General features: G+C 39.2%; 1 protein-coding gene across 5 annotated transcripts in view; it reads left to right on the plus strand.

Moving 5' to 3' along the window:
• Positions 1-20,225, plus strand: part of THG1L (tRNA-histidine guanylyltransferase 1 like) — a 30,140-nt gene extending 9,915 nt beyond the window's left edge. Inside the window, exons 1-6 of one of the 5 annotated variants that reach the window (XM_025924450.2) lie at positions 12,869-13,081; positions 13,808-13,984; positions 14,958-15,127; positions 16,150-16,238; positions 17,614-17,721; positions 18,744-20,225. In XM_025924450.2, coding sequence (XP_025780235.2) covers positions 12,873-13,081; positions 13,808-13,984; positions 14,958-15,127; positions 16,150-16,238; positions 17,614-17,721; positions 18,744-18,905 — 915 coding nt within the window. In that variant the 5' untranslated portion in view covers positions 12,869-12,872 and the 3' untranslated portion in view covers positions 18,906-20,225. Of the gene's footprint in view, positions 1-12,867; positions 13,082-13,258; positions 13,653-13,807; positions 13,985-14,957; positions 15,128-16,149; positions 16,239-17,613; positions 17,722-18,743 lie in introns of those variants that run through there. The other 4 variants (XM_086704268.1, XM_086704212.1, XM_086704161.1 and 1 more) reach the window with 4 other exon arrangements.
• The last annotated feature ends 1,097 nt before the right edge of the window (positions 20,226-21,322 follow it).

The raw sequence follows: 21,322 nt of genomic DNA on the forward strand, positions 1-21,322 counted from the left end.
ACTTGACTAGAGGCAGAGGTCATAGAAAGAAATGAGGCAGAATTGGAAAATACTGTGAAGGAGATGTACATGTTCAGTGTAATTTTTTCTAATATTCTTTAAGGTCTGTTATCTCTGATATTCTGAGATCCTGGTTCTTTGTCTGGTACACTTCCATCTACCCTTCAAGACTCAGCTGAAATGTACAATTCCTTAAAAAAGCTATCTCTAGATCTCATAGGCAGAATAAAATATTTTTTTAATCTATTCTTTCACAGCACTTTCTATATACCTCTGTTTTGGCATTCATATTAGAAAAAGGATATGGTAAACACTATCGATTGCCTACTTTTCCACCATTCTCCCTTTTTCCTTACTAACAAAACCCTGCTTTTGTTTAGAAGACACTGTCCCAAGTACTGTTCCCTTACTTGAGCTTGGTATAGAGGTGAGCACGTGACCCAGGTTCTCCACTGAGACATAAGGAGCAGTCTATTGGATGCTTCTGAGGAAAACCATTTTCCCTAGTAGAAAAGAGAGCAGATGTACAAAGAAAGTTTTTTTGTGTTCATCACTTCCTTTCCACTTTAGATGTTATAGTGTGAGAACGTGATGTCTGGTACTATGGCAGCCATTTTGTGAACATGAGGAGAGATCTCTCTGATATGGTGTGGACAGTAAAGCAAAAGTATTAAAAGTGTTCCAATCCCGATGGCATCATTGAGCCACTGCATGGGCCCTGGAACTGCCAAACTCAATTTCCCTATAGGATATAAGTAAATTTTTGTATTGTTTAAGCTTCTATTATTCAGGCTCCTAGTTATTTGCAACAAGAAGCATCCAAATTGATAGAAGGAATGAAAATAGCATTTGTTAAACATTTGTAATATACTTTAATTTTTTGTTAACATGTTTTTCTCCTGAAATTGTTAGTGTAGGGCCTTTTCTTAATTTCTAGCAACTTCTACAGTGTCTGTAGAATGACTGCTTAAGAAGTATTGTGCAATGAATAAATAAATTAATAAGTAATTGAATGGATAAATCTATAAACCAATGTTATGATGTTATTAGGAGGCATTGTAGAAAAATTGGTTAAGAACATAAACTCTGGCATTACATTTCTGGCTTTCCATCCTGTCTATGCCATTTACTAGCTATGTGATTTGGGCAAATAATTTAATCTCTATAAGGCTATAAAATGGGGGATAAACAACAATATATACCTAAGAGAACTGTTTGGAGTATATTATTAAATGCTCTATGTAAAGGGCTCAATAAATAATCTGGCATCTAGTAAACATTTTAACCATTATTATTGGAGGAAAACAGAGAAGAGCCAACGATGATTCCCAATTTTGGATTCTAAGCCTGTTGACTGGGAAAATGAAGATAAATCTGGCCCAAATTCAGTGTGGAAATGGAAAAGATGATGTTCATCTTCAAACATGTATAAAACAAAGCCTAAATATAGTTCAGGAGTGAAGATACTTTGGTTATATTTATATAGAGAGTTACTCTGATCCTAATTTATATTGCAGTTACTCATCCTAAAAATCTATAATTGTACTTTTAAATGTAGTAATTTAAAGAGGAAGGTAACTTCCAGACTGCATCTAAGATGAGTCAAAGGGGGAAATAATTTGTGAGATTTTGCCTAAGAACATGTTCTTAAGTAGTGATCTTCATAAACAAAATATCACAGAGAGAAAAGATTTCCTTAAATGGTATAAATGCATGCAGTGTCAGTGATGCAGTGTGGTTCAGTCTCTGAAATCCTTTGAATTCTCTTCCCAATGTTATGTTTCTCCACAGAAACAGAGGCAAGCTATGTCAGAAATATTTAGAGGTGAAATTCTGTGTATGAGTGTTCTAGGAACCACTTTTGATCCCCAATTAGCCAGAACCAGTAATAAAAATTAAGCATAGGTAGTAGTATTTTTTATGCAGGTTTTTTTTTTTCCCTTTGTTAAAATGAAAAAGAAGATCTCATTGAACTCAGATTAGGAAATAATCCTTCCTAAGCAAATTACTTACTGGATTTTCTTTTACCTTTAATTTCCATCACTTAAGAATGAGTAACAGTGTAAGCTATATAGAAAGTCCGTTCACATTCCAGATTCCACTTTTAGATGGGCATGAAGATTTCAAATTCTTTTCTTCAGTAAAGCAGCCCAGTCACTGGAAAAAAATAAATTGAAATATATCTGCCTGTATCAACTCACTACCAACTTATGGCCCATTCAGGGCCAAATCATTATGGAACATTCACGATGCAGCCCTATAAATAACTCCTAGTTATATGGTGGAATTTATACTTCATTGAACATGATTCTGTCTCTGTATCAACAATAATATCTGTAATTATTTCAAGATATCTTAATGCCTTGGCTTTTCTAAAAAGGATTAAAGATCTTTGTGATTTAGGACCTCAGAACATTTTATGGATGCCAAATTCTTTTCTGTTTCTTCATCCCTGTCTTCCTTTTAGTCAGCACTGCATATCTGAAGTGTTAAAATAGATTCTCTGTTGGCCTAGCTTCCCCTGGGTTTTTTTTTTTTTTTTTTCCTTTCATGTACCCTTCATGCCATAGCCAGATTAATTTTCCTAAAACACTGTTAGATAGAGCAAGGCTAAAGTCCTTACCTTATGCCTGATATCCTCAAGTCTGATGTTGTCTCTTATAGTTTGTTTTCCACTCCGTACGTTCCATCTCTTTGTCAGTCTCCTCACGTACCTCAGTCTACCTTGCATGTATTACTCATAGTCTTGAATTTATCCAAAGGTCATCCTATTCTCTTTCAAGTTCATCTCTCCTATGTGAATTGCTTTTGATCCAACTCAAACTGCTAAATAAGATGTTGGGTGTGATTTTTCCTGTTGTTCTTAAATTATACCAAAGGCCCAAAGCTGAGAACATTAAGTGTGAAGTAGCCCACCTCTGAGTTTCATAAGCCCCTATTAAGCTAGCTACCTCCCTGAAGGGCTTGCTAAAGAAGCCAGAACCAGGCCTGCTATAATCACCTCTTCGCACTGAGTTGATAGAAGAATAGGACTGAGAGGGAGAGAGTTGGCCTGCATTTGGAGGAGCACAGTGCTTTTGACCAATGTTTTAATACCAACATTAATACATTTCACCTACTGGGAAGTATGGGATCTGGCCAAGATTCTTTAAGGGAATTGCTAACCATGAATAAAGGAGAAGGTGAGAGAGCGGTTATTGGGAAAAAAGAAGTTATTTATTTACACCCCCCAATGAATTGAGGCTTCTAAAAACCCAAGTTCATATACAAAAAAGGAACTTACTGGCTTAATCTTTCAGCAGTTATTTATTGATTGCTTCTTATGTGCCAGGCACTATTCCAGGCACAGAGGATACAGCTTTGAAAAATATTAAGCAAGGTCCCTGCTCTCCAGGAACTTGTAAGGGTCTAGGAGCAGCACTCTGTGCACTGGCTCTAAGCGCAATGCTCAACTCAATGTCATCAGAAGTTGTTTTCTGTATTTTTCAGATTTTTTCCTTTTGTATAGGCCTAATCAATGGGCAGCCTCTTTTGTCTTGAAGGCAACGTGATCACCAGTATAGCATTTCTAATAGGAAGAGAATCTGATTTTCGTAGTCATTCTAGCAGAATGTCAGACTGTCTCAATGACCTGGCTTAGGTTAGGTGCACATCTTTGAACCTTACTGGTAAGGTCTCAGTTATTGGTGAGGTCATCATATTTGTGCAGGTTGGTCATTACAGAGAGGACAAGCAGAGGTTTAAATCCAGTGTGGAGAACACTTACCAAACCTCTGCCCGGTGCACAACTATGTCTGCAGGAGAGGGGGCCTTTTTCTAACTCACACTGAGACACTAGCGTGGTCTTGACCATGTGCTTACCCTGGAACAAATGTCAGATAGGGTATTCTCCACATAAACCAAATGGTCTGGTGGGGGAAAGACAGTTGGGATTCCATTGCCATAAGACAGAAAGAGGGATGCTGGGCAGGCAAAAACAACAGCTATCTAGTTTGTTCCTTTAAAACATAGCAAAGCAAGGTGGTAGAGTGGAAAATACTTAGACTTGGCATTGGAAGGACTGAGTTCTAGGGGGCGCCTGGGTGGCTCAGTCAGTTAAGGGGGCACCTGGGTGGCTCAGTCAGTTAAGTGTCTGACTTCAGCTCAGGTCATGATCTCACAGTTTGTGGGTTCGAGCCCCACATCAGGCTCTGTGCTGACAGCTCAGAGCCTGGAGCCTGCTTCAGATCTGTGTCTCCCTCTTTCTCTGCCCCTCCCCTGCTTGTATTCTCTCTCTCTCAAAAATAAGTAAACATTAAAAATTTTTTTTTAAAAAAGAAGGACTGGGTTCTAATCCTGGTTCTGGAAGCCATGAGACATTGGGCAAATCATTTAAACAGTTCCCACAAAGTTGGTTTCCTTTCTTATGGAGAGAATTATTGTTCTGCCTTCCACAGACTCATTGAAAGGGAAAAAATAGGATAATGTATGAGACTATGGTTTGGAGACTCTTAAGTTTCTTACACTTAGAAAGCATTTTTAAAAAATTACTGTTGTTGTTGTTGTTGTTGTTGTTGTTGTTGTTGTTGTTATTTATTATATCCTCCCAGTCAGTACCTTGCCCAGTGCCCTTACACATTTTAGGTGCCCAATATGTGTTTTTTAAATGGCTGATCCATGGTATGGAAACTCATATTACTCTGGATTCTTTTCCAAAATGTTATACAAGCAAAATCTTTTGGCAAAATGTTTATTCAACATTAAATTCAACAATTCCACAATTCCAGGAACATATGAAGCAAGCTGTCTTTTAATCTCATTATTCAGGTCATAATTTAAATATTGCTTCCTCAGATAAAACTTCATGGACCATGCTCAGCTGCCCAGTCAGGGCAGGGCCTGCAACGTGTTTCACAACACTGAACACAATGTAGTCCAACAGTTACTTGTGAAACTCTTTGTTTAAGGTCTGTCTTCCTCAACTTGCCGTGAACTCCATTGTGTAGGCACCATAGCTGTATTGTTTGCTGTTGCATCCCAGTGAACATGGTACATGGTAGGAAATTAAGAAATACTAGTTTAATGAATGAGTAAATTTGTGGGATTAAGTGGTAACAAGGTCAAGTGGACTAGGAAACATACATCTAATTCCCCCTTTCTGTTTTCCTAATGTCTTTTTCTAAACCCTCCAGTGACCAGATCCTCATGACTTCTGGAACTTCTACTAAGTAGAGAAAGACGAGGTAGTTGACAAAACATGTCCATTTAAAGACATAATTGATGACTATTTAAAATAAAATCCATTCACTCTGACCTATGTAAGCTACATATCAAAATACAGAGCAAATATATTATAGCAATTTCAAGGCCCTGGTAATCATGAATTTATTCTAGAATAATAGTTCTAAACTTTACACCCATGTAAATCCTGGTATGTAGTGGTATTTTTATCTGCCTCAAAACCATGATAGAGCTAGGCAGTCTATTCCTGGAAGTGTATACATTACTCCCAGCCAGAAATTTGATTAGAGTGGTTTAGAACAGAAAAGGAGACTTTAGAGACAAATTATTCCTTTTTCTTACCCCCTTCCACCCTGAATTTCATTTACATAATGTAGCTCTTAGTACAAATGAAATGAGTCAGCATTAGGGAAGAAAAATTGGAATATGACTTCCACACCAAAGGCAATTATTTTTATTTCGTCAGCTTCAGTGATAAGTGATCTTCTAAGTAATAGAAATTTTTAAAAATAGAAATCATTGTCCAGTTAGGTTACAAATATCTGTTGTGTGCAGGATTTTAGGTTTTTTTAACTGTGGCAAAATATGCATAACATAAAATTTACCACCTTAACATTTTAAGTGTACATCTCAGTAGTGTTAAATACATTCACACTGTTGTGCAACCAATCTCCAAACTCTTTTCATCTTACAAAATTGAAATCCTATATCCATTAAACAATAACTCCCTTTACCCCACTCCCTTTATTCCCTAGCAACAATCATTCTATTTTCTGTATGAACTTGACTACATACCTCACTGAGTTTCCAGAATCATACAGTATTTATCTTTTTGTGACAAGTGCCCCCACCACCCCACCCCCAGTACAGGCCATGCTTATTACTCAAGGGGCTTAGAGTGGAAGACCCTGCTCTTTCATTCTGGTCCCACTCCAACAACCTGGAATGGAGGTGGGAGCCACAATCTTGTTCTGAGATCCTCTGCATCACCCTCCTCTTTTCAAAATTTAATTCCCTTTGAGGGCTGGGTTGGGGTGTAGGCAAAGCAGAGGCCTTTTTACATAGTTGACCTTCCACCTTGTGGTGGGAAGTCTTCTCTCTTCCTACATTGGCATGGTGCATGGTTATCCTGGGGCCATTTTTAGCACCAGGATGATCTTCCAAGGATCCTTAGAGAGGAACATATAGCTCCTCTTGGCCCTTCCAGCTCTCTCTGTCTTCAGACCCTCTGTAGGAGGGATGACTTTTACTTGCACATTGGGCTCAAGGCAATTCCCAGTTCCTGTCCCCCCCACTTACCCCAACCTCTGAGCTGCTTCTTATGGAACCAGTGATGATGATGACCCCCCCACACACGCACAAAGGCTGAGGGGGACTGCAGTGAGGTATCTCTGTCATTTTTTCAGGCATACCTCATTGCTGATCCTTCTCATACACTGGCCTGGTCTGCTCCAGAAACCTCCAAATATGGTGTAGTCACTGGTCTCTACATTCACATATACCCAAAACTCAAGGGGAGCAAGAGAGGGATACTTATCAGGACCTCCAAGTAACTCTCCTGATATCCTGCTACAGTGATAGCACCAGGAAAATTCTTCAGGTCCCCAGCTGGTAAGTAAGGAACTAGTACTCCTTTCTTGCCTGCCTTTGAAGCCTCCCCCAACTTCCCTCCCCATACTTCCCTCCACCACCTGCTTCGAGTTCCCCCACCTATTCTGGGGATGGGAAGTGGGGGAACTCAAGGCAGGTGGTGGAGGGAAGTATGGGGAGGGAAGAATGTAACATCTCCCCTGGAATTTCCAACCAATCATCTGTCTCTTTTTTCTTTCTCTGCCTTCTCCTTCTCCTTCTTTCTCTTCTCCACCTCCTTCTTCCTCTTCCTCTTCCTCTCCTTCTCCCCTCCTCACCCATCTCTCCCTCCTCCCGCTTGCCCCCTCCCCCTTGCCCTCTCTTTCCTCTCCTCCTCCTCTTCCTCTTTCTCTTCTTCTTCTCATCCTCCTCCTCCTTCTTTTTTTCCCCCTCCTCCTCCCTCATTTTCCTCTTCCTCTTCTTCCTCCTTCCCCTCCTCCCCCTCCTCCCCCTTCCCCCCACTCCCCCCCCCCACCCGCTCCTCTCCCAGACCTGAGACTCCAGATGTGAGGCTGGATCCCACAACTCTGAGATCATGACCTGAGCCAAAATCAAGATTCAGACACTGAACCGAGTCACTGAGGTGCCCTGATTTTTTTTTTTTTTTTTTTTTTTTTATAAAGTGGCTGAGGGAGGTAGGGGGAGCAGGCTGGGAGTTAGAGTTCAGGGTGCAGGGCCTGTTAGGCTATCCCTTTATAACCCCTAGTGGCTTTTGTGGCAGAAATTTCCAGTTGCCCGTGCAATAGCATTCTCCCTTCTTTTTTGAAAAGAAAGAAAGATCCTATATTATTGGAGATGGCCAAGTGCCCAGCTAAAAGAACTACATTTCCCAGGCTCCACTGCAGATGAGGAAGGCTCAAAATATATACGCAGAAGTTGTGCAGCTTTAGTAAAAACCTGATAAAGAGACGTGATTTGGTTTGGAGGTGTGAGCTTTGCTATCTTCCCGTTTGTCCTTCTTCCTTCCTGGAACATAGATATAATGGTGGAGCTCCAGCTATCAAGGGTAGAAGCCACACACCAACACTGGAAAACCCACCCTCAATGAACAACTGTGCAGAATAAATCAGATAGCCAAAGCAATGTGGCTAGTATATGACCATAGGACCTGGCACAGAGTAGATATTTAATGAATGGTCCCTGGTGTTAACTGATAAACCTGGGGGAGACCTCAGGAGAGTTGTTATGGCTTTTGACCTGTCCCTTCTTCTCCAGGTTTTTATCAGTCATTGGAAGGGAAAGGGAACTCTGAATCAAATCAAGTTTTGCAACTAGCTTCGTGAATGACTTTGAGAATGTCTGGTAATGTTCAGCACTTCCTTTTCGTTGTTGGCAAAATGAAAAATAAAACAAAAAATCCTACCACAAAGCATGAGCATTATCCTGGAATTGCATTTATCTTAATATATTGTCACCCTCTATTGTTGACATGTGATGCTAATTTTCCATTTATGGTAATGACAATTTCTCTTTCAGATAATTTCTCTTTCAAATAATTTCTCTTTCAAATACTTAATTGAAGTATTAAATAGTGAGTGAAAAACTGTGCAAAAGACTTGAACACATACTTCACAACAAAGGATATCCAGGTGGCCAATAAGTGTAAGAAAAAATGTTAAACATTGTTAATCATCATGGAAATATACTCCTTGAAAGATCTACTATATATAAGTTAGAATGATGCAGCATAATCTTTTTGAAAACTAACAATATCAAGTGTTGGTGAGGATATGGAGCAAGTCACATACTATTTGGAGAAATGGAAATTGGTAAAAACACTTTGGAAAAAGTATGACATTATCTACCAAAAGTGAACAGATGCATTCTCCATGACACAGAAATTCTAGTCTTAGGTGTATACCCAATTCAGGCATGTGTACACAAAAAGACATGTACAAGAATGTTCAGAGTAGTGTTTTTCATAATCACTCCCAAAATGGAAGCAATCTAAATATCTATTCAATAATACCGTGGATAAACTGGTATAGTTATACAATCGGATACTATGGAAGAATGAAGATAAATGAACTACAGTTACACTCTGCAACTTGGTTGAATTTTCCAAACATAATGTTGATCCAAAGAGACCAGATGCCAAAGAATATGTACTGCAAGATTTCATTTATGTAATGTCCAAAAACAAACATAACTGTGGTGCCTGGCTTCCTGTCAGTAGAGCATGCACCTCTTCATCTTGGGATTGTGAATTTGAGCCTCGTGTTGGGCAGAGAGATAACTTTAAAAAATGAACATAAAAAAGTTATAGATGTTAAGAAGGCCATTAGCTCTGGAAAGGAGAGGTAATAATAATTGATATGGATTCCTGGCAACTGACAATGTTCTCTTTCTTGACTGAGTACTGGTTACATCATGTTTTGTGTACTTTTGCACGTGTATGTTCATTTCCAATAAAAAGATTTAAAATGAAGAGAATTGGCATAAAGAAAAATATTTCTAACTAAGGTAATATATGGAAATGACAAAATTCACAAAGGCTGTATATGAATAAATTATGTTTGAGAAGTAAGGGATTGGATGATTCATGTACCTTTTGATTTGAAGACTCAGTGAAGTACTGAATTGGTTGATTTCTGCCGGGTTGACACAGGCAGTAACTATTGCAAAGCTGGTGAATGAAGACAGAGAGAGAGAGAGAAGGGGAGATAATACTGAGGAGTAGCTAAGAGCATGGGCTTTGTGTTAAAATGCTTGGTTTGAATTCTTGTGTGTGTGTGTGTGTGTGTGTGTGTGTGTGTGTGTGTGTGTGTGCACTTTTTGCCCAATGTGGGATTTGAACTCATAACCTCATGATCAAGAGTTGCATGCCCTCCAACTGAGCCAGTCAGGTACCCCTGGTTTGGAATTCTTGCATCACCACCTGTTGGATCTGTGACCTTAGGCAAATTACTGGACCTCTCTCTACTCAATTTCCACATCTTTAAAATGGGAATAATGATGGCACCCATTTCCACGCCTCTCTTCTAGCTTCTGATGATGGCTGGCAATCCTTTGCCTTCCTTGGCTTATAGATGCATCACTCAAATCTCTGGCTTCTTCTCTACTTGGTGGTCTTCCTCTGTGTGCCTCTGTTTTCTCTTTTCATATGGGCACTAGTCATATTGGATTAAGGCCCCACCCTAGTGACCTCATCCTAATTGATTATATCTGCAAAGACCCTATTTCCAAATAAAGTTACATCACTGTATCTTGGGTTAGTACTTCAACATATCTTTTTGGGTGACACAACGCATAATATGTAGAAAAATAGAAAAAATAATATAATAAATACCCATATGACTACACCTAGATTCAGTAAATGTTAATATTTTGCCACTTTTTCTTCAGGTATCCTCTAAGATTAAAGTTATTCTCCTGCTGGTTCCTCAAAAAATTAAAAATAGAACTACCCTACGACCCAGCAACTGTACTACTAGGTATTTATCCAAGGGATACAGGTATGCTGTTTCAAAGGGACACATGCACCCCAGTGTTTATAACAGTGCTATCAACAATAGTCAACGTATGGAAAGAGCCCAAATGTCCATCGATGGATGAATGGATAAAGAAGATGTGGTATATATATATATATATATATATATATATATATATACACACACACACACACACACACACACACACACACACATACACACACACACACATACATACATATATATACAGGCACACACACACATGTATATATATATATACATACATATACAATGTATATATGTATACATATATATATACAGTGTATATATATGTGTGTACATATATGTACAATGTATATATAGGTATATATATATACATATACAATGGAGTATTACTCAGCCATCAAAAAGAATGAAATCTTGCCATTTGCAACTATGTGGATAGAACTAGAGGGTATTATGCTAAGTGAAATTAGTCTGTCAGAGAAAGACAAATACACCATATGAGTTCACTCATATGAGGACTTTAAGATACAAAACAGATGAACATAAGGGAAAGGAAGCATAAATAATATAAAAACAGGGAGAGGGACAAAACAGAAGAGACTCATAAATATGGAGAACAAACTGAGGGTTGCTGGAGGGGTTTTGGGAGGGGGGATGGACTAAATGGGTAAGGGGCATTAAGGAATCTACTCCTGAAATCATTGTTGCACTATATGCTAATTAACTTGGATGTAAATTTTAAAAATAAATTTAAAAACTAAAAATAAAGTTATTCTCCTGCCTAAGCACACTACCATTATTGTGCCACTAAAATTAACAATAATTCCCTAATATCAACTAATGAACAGTTGCAGTAGATTGCATTATTGTTCAAAATTATTCACTTTTCCGTTCCCTGTGGGAAGATAATACATCCCTGCCCTGCAATCTTTGCACTTGACTCTGTTGTTATGCTGCTTTAGCAAACATAATGTGAACAGCAAGATGTTCCCCTATGGTGCAAAAGCCTTTTGAATCATTGACTGAGTTTTGGAATAAGAAGACACATAAATCAGAACATCTGCCTGGAGCATAGCAGTAGCCAAGCCAGAAACCTGAGTGACTTGAGCAAGAAATAAATGTTTGTTTGTAAACCACTGAAATCTAGAGCTGTTTTTAACTGCATGTTTTCCCAGTGGATTTAGAACTACCTTTAATATTTTTCAGGCCAGTATACATTCCAGATTTTCACATTGTATTTTGTTTGTATGTTTCTTAAATCCGTTTCATTCTGAAACAGTGTCCTACCTTTTCCCATCCTTCCTTCCTTTCATTTTTTCTTTTTTTTATTCTTCATGAAATTTATATTTTTAAGAAGTCAGGTCAGTAATCTTATATAAGATTCTACATTGTGAATTTGTCTATTTCCTCCTGGTGTGTTTTAACCTGTTCCTCTAAGTGCTTCCTGATCTTGGTTGCAAATTAACATCACCTTGGAATATTATTATACCAGTGTGTCTGTACATCCATACCACAAATGCTACCCATCATGTTCTCTAATGCTCACACAATAACTTTAGAGGGTAGCAAGGGAAGAATTGGTGTCTTCACTTAACAAAGGGGAAATCTGAGAAAAAAAGTAACTTATGTTAGGTCACATAGTCAATATGTGGCAGAGCCAGGGCATAAATTCATGACATTTACATCCTTCCTTTCTTCATGTTGCCTTCAAACAGTTTGAGAGATTTAGATACAGATGTAGATATATGTTTTTATCTACTCCTGGATGGATATACAAGTAACTAGCAACAGCCATTGTCTGAAGTATAGAGTTAGGAGTCAGTGAGAGACTTCATCATATATTCTTTTATATTATTTGAAAAATTTTCTTGAGGATAAAAAAATAAGTACTGAATTCAAAAGAGCTTTATAAATCATAAAGCATCATAAAAAATATTAGGGTTTAATGTTACTATTATCTACCAGCAAAAAGAAATTAAAGGTTGGGTCTTCGTGCAAAAGTTGAGTAAATTAATTTAGTAGGCCCGTGTGTCAGAATAAAATCCTATTTTTCTTTTTAAAATCACCCTTTGGAATATTTGATGACATTGGAAAATGCTCAAGGTTTAAGTGGAAAATACAAAAATCGCATAGGTGTATGATTACAATTTTGTGTGTTCCCTGTGTACAAAAACAAATACAAAGAGAAAAGTGACTGGAAGAAACCATTCACAATGCTTTGAAGGGAGAGGGGAAATAGGAAGTATTTTCTTATATTTTCCGGTATATCCCACATTTTCTGCAAGTTAATAAATGCTATTTAGAAAGAAAAAAAAATCACAACTAAACCTTCAAACTTGGTCAGAAAGAAAATTTTTACAAAATCTCACTTCGTGAAAGTGACTTGCTGCATGACGGAGGAGAAAATCTGACAACCGTGTGCAGTACAAAAGGTGCAATGGAACGCTTCTTACACGCCCGGAAGTGGATTAAGAACTACAAGGAGAGGCGAGAGAGATGAGGACCTCCACTACAGCTAGAGCGGCCACTAAGAGACACAGGAACTTCCGGGGCGAGGCTTTCTTGGTCCTTCCCTCCGCGGGGCGAATGTGGTCCGCGGGGCGAATGTGGTCCGCATGCAATGTGAAAGTTCGCGACTGCTGGGCCGTCACTTCCGTTACTCTGAGACGGTGCTTGAAATTGGGGGCGGCCATGGCAAAGAGCAAGTTCGAGTACGTGCGGAACTTCGAGGCTGACGACACCTGCCTGGCCCACTGTTGGGTGGTGGTGCGGCTGGACGGCAGGAATTTCCATCGGTGAGCGAGTTTGGTTTGAGGCAGCAAGGTGCCCCAGGGCTTCCGGGGAATGGAACGCCAATTGTGGCGGCAGCTCTTGGTTACCGGGTAACGCGACAGCCAATGAGCGCGTGGCATTGAGCCTCACACTACGCGCTAGCTACCAGGTGCTTGAAGGCGCGGTCTGAGTAGTTAAACTGAGGCCGAGTGCTCTTGTGATGAGCAGCTGGCCTGCGGCGCCCTTGAGCTAAGACCTGTTAGCAAGGCCCTGGTGGAAAAAGTCAGTCCCCAGTGCAGCATTTCAGTTCTTCAGCCAGTTGCCCGGCTATTTAGTTAGTTCTATTGGAAGGCAGACTGCTTAGAGACCTTTTTAGATCTTGCTGTGGGCAATACTTTATAGTATGTTCTTTGATTATCAGTAACTAGCCATACGCGGGAGGAAAAATAAAAAAGAAATGTAACAGAAAGATGGGAATTTAATTCTTAAAAGTATTATTTTAATAATGGTTCTTATCACTTGTTGAGCATTTCCAAGGAGCCAGGCATAGTTATATTTGTTACCTCCCTCTAATCTTCACAACAGTCCTGTGACGTAAGTATACTTTATCTCCGTTTCGCAGAACAGGGAATGGAGACTTAGCAATTATGCGCCTTTTTCTCAGTTGGTCAGGGCGAGAATAAAGTAGACTTCTTAAATAAGTCAGGTTGTAAGCTCTCTTCCATTCATGCCCTTTTCCCTCTATAAAGGTTTGCTGAGAAACACAACTTTGCAAAACCTAATGACAGCCGTGCTCTCCACCTGATGACCAAATGTGCCCAGACTGTAATGACAGAACTGGAGGATATTGTGATTGCGTATGGACAGAGTGATGAGTACAGCTTTGTGTTCAAGCGGAAAAGCAATTGGTTTAAAAGAAGAGCTAGGTAATTCCATGTCCTAGCTCTTGAGAATATTTCCTGTCAGCATTTGGTTTTTGCCTTTTTTAATTGGTGCCTTACAGACTGCAGATGGAATATTCCAACTGCAGAATGTATATTTCCTGTTTAGACTGTTGTACTTTTATCTTTTTTTTTAATTTTTTTTTAACGTTTATTTATTTTTGAGACAGAGAGAGACAGAGCATGAACGGGGGAGGGTCAGAGAGAGAGGGAGACACAGAATCGGAAGCAGGCTCCAGGCTCTGAGCCATTAGCCCAGAGCCCGACGCGGGGCTGGAACTCACGGACCGCGAGATCGTGACCAGAGCTGAGGTCGGACGCTTAACCGACTGAGCCACCCAGGCGCCCCTGTACTTTTATCTTTTATGTGAGCATTACATAAACCTCTTTATCTGATTCTTTCTGCTTCATTCCTCATCACCTTAGCTTCTACATAGATCTGGCACTGAACATTAAGACTAGAAACAGACACCGTTAGAATATAATAATATTAATAATTTAATTCCTAGGTTGGCTTTAGCCAAGAACAGCCTATATGTGCTTTACAATATTGCTTAAATTTTTAATTAAGAAGGATCTCAAAATAGACAAATTTGATATTTCATTTGGCAATATATCGAAACTGTCAGAGAAAACAAAGCATATAATGAATTGCCTTTTTTAAAACAATGGTTCTCTTCCTTCCAAGACTAAAAACACACACACACACACACAAACCCTCTTTAACCATAAATTCACATAACATCCTACATACAAAAATTCAGTATTAGTAAGTTACTTATTGGACTGGAAAGAGAGGCGGGCTGCTTAGTTTTTCTTGGCCCAGCACATTTTATCTCTTGACTTGCTGGACACTTTGTATAATCACTCTTGCACACACAGGCTCTATCATGGTTTTGAATTAATATCATGTATTTTCTTTTTTCTTGCTCCACCCAATGTGCCTTACTTCTGCAAGTAAGTTCATGACCCATGTGGCTTCCCAGTTTGCCTCCAGCTATGTGTTTTATTGGCGAGATTACTTTGAGGACCAGCCCCTTCTGTATCCCCCAGGCTTTGATGGAAGAGTCATAGTGTATCCTAACAACCAGACCTTAAAGGACTACCTCAGTTGGCGGCAAGCAGATTGTAAGTGAAACCAAGTAAACAGATGTAGTTAAACCACCAGTTCCATATATTAGAGGTGGTGATTTGATACAGGTTTGGCACATGTGTATTTTGTTTAAATGCAGTATTTTGTATTTTTTTAATTAGTTGAAAACAATTGAAAAATTGGGAGATTCATGTAAATGTTCCCGATTTCCAGTTTTTTTGGGAAAAATCAGGAGACCTGGTAATACTAGGTCTACATTCCCACTTAGTATTAGATATTACCTATGCAGTGACTGCTGCCTTTATATATATATACACACACACACAGAAGCCAATGTGCCATAAACTGTACCATTCTCTCTTGTTCCCCATGGGTCACCTACTCTGCTTTATGCATTTATGTTCATGGTGGCCTCATTGGGTGTTTGAATTGTGACTCCTGCCTTACACAACTATGATGACATGTTTGTGAGACTTACTTATTTGGTGTATCTTGATTTTCCCAGAAAAACTGGAAAAGAGCTAGGATTAATCTAAAATAACTTTGAAAGTATTCCTAAGTTTAATGTGTAAGTTAACCAGTTTATACACAGCATAAGTGAAATGAGAGAATAAAACTTCTAGGTAATAAGTTTGTTTATACTTGACCACTTCCCCCCCATCTTCCCAGTGTATGGTTCTGGGTAAATCACTAAATGTCTCCGAGATCTCTCTCCTTTCAAGGAGAGAGGTGGAGTTCTTTTTTTTTTTTTTTTTAATTTTTTTTTTTTTAATGTTTATTTTTTGAGACAGAGAGAGAGAGAGAGTTGGGGAGGGGCAGAGAGAGAAAGGGAGACACAGAATCTGAAGCAGGCTCCAGTCTCCGAGCTGTCAACACAGAGCCCAATGTGGGGCTCGAATTCACAAGCTGTGAGATCATGACCTGAGCCGAAGTCAGACGCTTAACTGACTGAATCACGCAGGCGCCCCAGAGAGGTGGAGTTCTAATGTTCTTCGAAACATGAGTATTGCATAAAGATCATATCTGTATAAACAGTGCTACTCTTTTCTCCTCACAGGTCACGTCAATAATCTTTATAATACAGTTTTCTGGGCACTTGTACAACAGTCTGGACTAACACCAGTACAAGCCCAAGAGAGATTACAGGTATAAGGTCTTAACTGCATTAATACTCACCTGGGGTTGGTTTTCTGTACACTCTCCCATGCCATTTTGTATTCTTTTAAAGCTCTCTACTGCTTTGGTTTGAAAGGATATAAAGATCTTACTAGTAGCAGCTCTGCTACCTGCTTATTCTGTGACCCCAGATGAGTTACTGCTTCTCCCTGAGTCTTAGTGTCCTCAGCTAGAAAATGGAATTGGTGACACTGGCTCTACATTCCCACGTGGTAGTGCGTGGCTGGGGCTGCATATTGGTTGCCTTCTTTAGACAGGGCACATGCTCTTTTTCATCAGTCCCACTTGGCATCTTTATCATTGTCATTCCCTGCTGGGTGCGTGTATTGTTAAGAGTATAGGCTTTGGAAGTCAAATAATTGTACTCAGGGACTTCTATTTAATTTTATCCCCTCTGCCTTAGTTCTTTATAGGTAAGATGTAAGAAGTAACAGTTCCCACTGCATAGGTTTATTGTGAGAATTAAATGGCATAAAGCACATAAACCATAATAAACACTGGCGTTCATCATTAGATGACCAGTGCTACTTATGGGATGACTAACTGAAATGAGGTGATGTGTTGTTATGGCTCTTAATATAATGCCTGGCACATTATAATTACACAATACATGTTTGTCATTAACAGTAATGGTGAAGATTTAGAGATAGCAATAATAATTGGCATATTGGTAGATCTATCCCGAGTTTGGAAGAGCTGAGTTTAGATTTTGTTTTTTTTTTTTTTTTTTAATTTTTTTTTCAACGTTTATTTATTTTTGGGACAGAGAGAGACAGAGCATGAACGGGGAGGGGCAGAGAGAGAGGGAGACACAGAATCTGAAACAGGCTCCAGGCTCTGAGCCATCAGCCTAGAGCCTGACGCGGGGCTCGAGCTCACGGACCGCGAGATCGTGACCTGGCTGAAGTCGGACGCTTAACCGACTGCGCCACCCAGGCGCCCCTAGATTTTGATTCTTATAAGAATAAAAGCAGCTTTTGGCCTTAGGCAATTTATATAATCTTTCTAAGCTTCAGAGTTCTCTCTAAAATGGAGATGGTAATGAGGGTCAAATAAGATAACATACATTACGTAGTACAGAATAGTACTCTTTCCTGTCACCCCATCCCAGTTGTGACTTTTGAAGCCAGTTGTTTGCTACAGAAGACAGTTTTATGAATTTAGACATCTAAATAAGATTTAAACTGCTCTTACAATTGAAATTCATTAGTATCTATAAGATATTTGGTAAAACCCTTCCACTTTTTTGTTTGTGGAAATTTAGATAGAGGGTGGAATGGATAGGTAGGGTGAGGGCAGAGAGCAGACATAAAAATCTTTTTATATCTTTTTTTTATTTTCTCAGGGAACTCTTGCAGCAGACAAGAATGAGATTTTGTTTTCTGAATTCAACATCAACTACAATAATGAGCCACTGATGTATAGGAAAGGGACTGTGTTGATATGGCAGAAGGTAATGCTGTTGTGTCCGAATTAAAATGGAGGTCAGAAAGAAGAAAGCCTGTGCCCATCCCAAACTTTGTGTCCCTTACCACATGTATAAAGATGTGACGCCATTGATTAACATGAATTAGATCTTTTTTAAATGAGATACTATACATTATTTTGGATGCTTTTTTTGTCAGTCAGTGCTACTAATTTTGTCAGTTTGTTAGTGATCTTTGTTGTCTGGAATTTCTCTTTATAAGCAGAATCACAGATTTTAGAATTAGTTCATTTATTTTCCTGTGTCATAAGCTCTCCAAATCAGATAAAACCCCATAACAGAGTACACTGCAGACAGAAGGATTTTTGCATTCATATAACATTTAAAAAATACTTTCTTCCACACTGGATAATATCATTAAGTGGTCCACCCGTCCCATGACAACTATAATATGAGGCATAGGGAAACATTGTATATGAGCGTTTTACCACTTGGAGAATGTTCTTGAGATTCCCTAGATATTCATACTTTAATATTCTGTACCTTTACCTAAATTCTTAATTTTACCAATATTTTCTCTCTGTGCCAGCTTCGGAGCATAATGATTTCTCTAAATTTATTTCCTTCATTTAGTTGTTGTTTTTTTTAATGAATGTTTTCAGGTGTTAAGGGGTACCTTAAGAATTAGTCCTCCCCACTGGCAGCTTCAGCTTATTAGTATTTTAAAACCACATTTGCTCTTTAGCACAGACTTGGATACTTCTTCATGCAGATGAGAGAAGCAAAAAAACAAACAAAAAAAACCTTTAATTCTATATTTATTGTTAATAAGGAACATGGAATTACTCCTTTGTTCCTAAGACCTTCTTTCAGAATATAGCAACTTTTTAAAAGTTTTTAAACAAATTCATGTATGTTGAGATATGTATTTGTATACCTACCTGAAAAATGTTTGTCGGAAGTATATAAAATAAATCAGCTTCCTGCATATCCCCCTCTACTCTCCCAAACCCAATTAACAGTGTTAATATGTTAACTTTTATCTGTAGGTGGGTGAAGTCACAACAAAAGAAGTCAAGCTGCCAGCAGAAATAGAAGGAAAAAAGATGGCGGTGACTCGGACCAGGATTAAGCCAGTGCCTTTATATTGCGATATTATTGGGGATGCTTTCTGGAAGGAACATCCAGAGATCCTAGATGAAGACAGCTGATCCTTTGCTTTTCAGTCCTGGCATGGTTAACCATGCAAGACCCCTAAGTTTCCTGGCAGCAGGTGGCCCTAGGATCCTTACTACCAAGAACAGTGTGCCAGGAATAACATGACTGACTGGAAAGGGACCAGGAAAAGAAGGGATGTATGGGGGTGGTTATCTTGTTCTGCTTTAAGTAGAACATTTTTTTTGCAGTATTGGAACATGGTTCCTTCTGTAGAAGTGCATTTAAAAAAAAAAAAAAATTGTGGTCCTATTTTTATAAAGCAAGAACTACTTTATGCTTTGCAGAATGAATCATTTTTACACTGTGGCATAAATCTTATAAAAACGTGTCCAGCTCTTTCCACCTATGGTAGATGATGAACCCAAACTTTACTCTCAGCCACCTGTTCTTAACTACAGAATCCACTGACCTTTAAAGCCACCTTTCTTACCCGTGTACTTTGACCTGGAGATAAGTAATGGGTTGATGGCTGCAGATGCCTCTGAATTCAGGAATTCCAGGGAGAATGAGCGCTTTGTGCCAGTTACCAGGTTGGCACCTTTGGCTGAACAAATGAGTAGTAGTTTGGATGTCTCTATATGAATATTCCATAGATTGATTTTGTGGAGTTGTCAGCATGATCGTCGTCTTGCCAGGGGTATTTCCAAGGCCACTTAACCTCTTTCTAAAAAGAAAAGGAATTATGTGTATATATGAAAGAAAGAAAATGTGTGAGAATGAATGAACAAGAAGGGAGAAGCATTTACTCATTTTCTCTAGATACTTCAGTTTTAAAAGTCCCCTTCCTATTGGATTCCTGAAAAGGATTCTCAGGTAGCCTCTATGTAATCAGAACACTGGCATTTGAATTAGCACTTCCCTTGGGGTCACAAGTGGCAGGTGTCAGAGGACACCTAATAGTTCCAGCTGCAGATGGGTCAGTTCCAGCTGCAGACGGGGGAGGAAGAGCGGAGGACAGCAGCAGTAATTTCGAGAACCACCACTAGCGAGGGGTCCCCCTCAAGTGGGGGTAGGTGGTGAGAGAACTCCCATTGCCTGCTGTCCTGGTTTCATATTTCAGAGGAAAATTATTTGGCTCTAGTAGGAATTAAGAGGCAGTCTACATTTTAGTGCCTGGTCTTGCATCGCAGACTTCACAGCCACGAAGAAAATGTATTTTTGAAGGCAACGGCTGGTCTCATCCTCCGCTAATTGATACTCCATCTGTTGGAATCATTTTTTTCCCTTCATGTACTCACTGCACAGGAAGAAATATGGTGCATGTTTGGTGATTGATAAAAATCTCTGAGAAAATAAAGGTTTCAACTCCCTTGGCCTACGTTTCCACTTATTTTTCTCATACAAATACAGTGTATGAATCCAACTTTTGTATATATGTCTTTACGTAAGCCAGGATAAACATACCTTCATCACCGCGGTGGTTCACAGACTTCTACATACAAAAATTTACTTGGAATGCTTGTTTTACATTCCTCTTCCAGCACGCCCCGATGAAGATTTGAGGTTTGCTCATCTGATTTTTAACCCCAAAGGCCTCTGATGCCTATGGTGGGTGATCTGTGGCACTTTGGGCTGTAAGGCCCTCAGTATCCTGTGATAGGTCAAGTCAGGCAATAAGGTAATGTAGCTCTGGACTGGTGAATGTAACAATGGTACGTGATAAGTGGACATTAAAGTACAAACTTTCAGGACAAAACCACCCAAAGAAATGTGCTTTCTGTGGGTGCTATGTGATACAAAGGCTCAATTTTGTCATAAGATAGAGGGACAAGCATTTATTGAATTAGCAGCAGTTTACAGCTTTGTTTTTTGTTCTCAGAAGTTTTGAGCAAAGGTATGCATGTTTCATACTCTTGCCATAACTTAACCTGTAGCGATGGTGTTTCTCTGTTGCCACACGTATTTGTTCCAGCATATATTTCACAGTTGTATGTTAATTTTCATTGTGTTCTCTAAGGTAAAGAATGCATTCTCTTGGGCTTTGCATAGCTTAAAGAAACGTTAAGACATACACAAAAAGAACTAGTATAGAATTAACACTAGTTGATAGTTTGGTAGGGAAGTGGCAATTAGGAAAGTGATTTGTGTGGCTTGTAGGTAACTGGAAACACCTTGGCTGTGCTGGATGAGAGGGTGATACCTGGCCTTCTGTGTAGACTATCACTTTATTTTATTTTTTAAATATTTTGAAAGAGCAAGCATGAGTGGGGGAGGTGTAGAGAGAAAATCCCAAGCAGGCTCTGTGCTAACAGCAGGACTTGGTCTCACTGTGAGATCATGACCTGAGTGGAAATCAAGATTTGACACTTAACCCACTGAGCCACCCAGGCGCCCCTAGACTATCATTTAATAGCAAAAAGCAAAAATGTTTTTGCTGAACAGAAGCTATAGAAACTGAAGGTTGCTGGAG

The sequence above is a fragment of the Puma concolor genome, chromosome A1 (assembly GCF_028749965.1).
Source record: "Puma concolor isolate L17-30 chromosome A1, mPumCon1.1.hap2, whole genome shotgun sequence".
Classification (NCBI taxonomy): Eukaryota; Metazoa; Chordata; class Mammalia; order Carnivora; family Felidae; genus Puma; species Puma concolor.